The 1,872-nt window shown below is 47.4% G+C and overlaps 1 protein-coding gene across 1 annotated transcript in view; it reads left to right on the top strand.

Annotated features, from left to right (window-relative positions):
- LOC126396923 (desmoglein-2-like) overlaps window positions 1-1,872 on the top strand; it is a 20,424-nt gene extending 18,552 nt beyond the window's left edge. Inside the window, exon 8 of the mRNA XM_050055297.1 lies at window positions 1,722-1,872. Within this exon, the coding sequence (XP_049911254.1) occupies window positions 1,722-1,872 (151 nt within the window). The remainder of the gene's footprint in view (window positions 1-1,721) is intronic.

Raw genomic sequence — 1,872 nt, 5'->3', positions numbered from 1 at the left:
GAAGCCTTTTGGCACGAAACTGTCACTGCGCCAAGCTGGATCTGTCGACACCTCCCACTGCTGCGCCGCCATACCCATCTCAGCGCACCTCGGTCTGCCAAACTACCAAACTGAGCGCGCCTCGGGTTGCACTGCTCGAAACTAGCTCTGCGCGGGGTTCGCCACCCTGCACCACCGCCGGGAAACTAGAGGCCACAATACTATCTGCCAACTATATAAATAAAGAGTACTTGTTTTAGGTGCTTACACTGAATAAAAATGCTATATCTCCCAATTTCAGCATCCAAACTAAAGTATTTGCTATTTTCTTTGTTTTATGTGAAAGTAAACTGAACAGCTTTGGGTTTTGAACTGTAGGTCAAACTCTTTGTATTTTTCACAGTTTTCTTATATTTTATCGACCCTGATGGGTTAATTGATGAGATGAAATGAATCTAATTTTTAGTAGCAGCCCTAAATTGTACCTTAATCAAGTACCAATTGTGCAGTGTTAGAGATTTAAACTGACTTGAAAAAAGCTTGTCCTTTTCTGGTGAAGACTTTGACAAACTTATAAAATCAGAGAGCGTCTTGACAGTAATAAGAAGCTTTGACAGCTTTATTTAAAACAATCATACAAAGAAGACAGTCAAGAAAATCACCTGCTGAATTATATGATTGATCACTTACTGTGCGTTCACACCAAACGCGATGGACGCGATGAACGCCACAAGTTTCCATTCAAAATCAATGTAAATGACGCGATGACACGCGATGTCGCTTCGGGCGACGCGTTTCAGGCGATAAGAGCGACGCGATGAAGTACCGCTGGAAACGACCATCATCCAGACACAGCTCTTGCAGGAGGTGATGATATTCACCCAGCTGTGTGCGTTTCTGGAGGATATTGTGAACCCAGACACGGCGGCGTTTGGGTCTCCGATCCAAATCAGATGTCCACAACAGATAAAGAGCAGCTACGGTAGTTAACTCAGCCATGGTTGACGAGAAAATAGCGAGAGGTGAAGAAAATTGCGGGAGGAGGGTTGTGTCATCGCGATTGAAGCGATGAAGCGATGATCAAAAAGGTGACATTTGTGATCAAGCGACGCGATACTCGCGTTACGGGCGATGACATCGTGTCCATCGCGTTTGGTGTGAACGCACAGTTACTCCTGTTAAACAACAGATGGCCTTCTGGTCTGCTGCCCTGAAGAGGATGGCAAAGAGCCTGTGGTTGTGGGCCTCAGAACCCTTGCTGACTCTAAAGGCTCTTAATGTTGCGAGACTGGATAATTTGGGCTTGCTTCGGGAATGCACAAGTGAATTTTGCAATTAACTACCACAGAACACACTAACAGAATAACAGAATAACAGTATCTTGGGGTTGTGCTCGACACACGCAGCTTGTGGGCCACTCCATTGGAACATAGATAGATGGCCCTGTGGCAAGCAGTTTGCAAACTGCAGCTTGGTGTAATGGTGACAGTCATGCAGGTGTGTGGGTTAAAGGCAGCAGCCCACCCAGTGGTACAGCTGAGGTTACTGCATATGTGGCACCTGCAGAGGTGGTTTGTCAGCCTTCGCTTAAATGCCAAGAAGCACTGGCGATGCTTGATTACCATTTTCCCCCTCAATACAAAACAACCTGAGATACTGGGGGTCCCCGCACCTGTTGCAAGGAATACTGCTCGGACGGGTGACCTCCTATGTCACAGTGATCATGGATGTGTCCCTGACAGGGTGGGAGGGGACCTGCCTGGGGAGAGTGGTAGGAAGTGTCTTGCAACGGAGGTCCAACACATCACTGTCCTTGAGGTAAAGGCAGTGTTGGTGAGGTCCGACAACCACCCTTCATCAACAGACAGGGCGGAGTTTGGTCTGCTGCCCTGA

The sequence above is a fragment of the Epinephelus moara genome, chromosome 10, assembly GCF_006386435.1.
Source record: "Epinephelus moara isolate mb chromosome 10, YSFRI_EMoa_1.0, whole genome shotgun sequence".
Taxonomy (NCBI): Eukaryota; Metazoa; Chordata; class Actinopteri; order Perciformes; family Serranidae; genus Epinephelus; species Epinephelus moara.
This window is presented reverse-complemented; position numbering and strand designations above follow the sequence as displayed.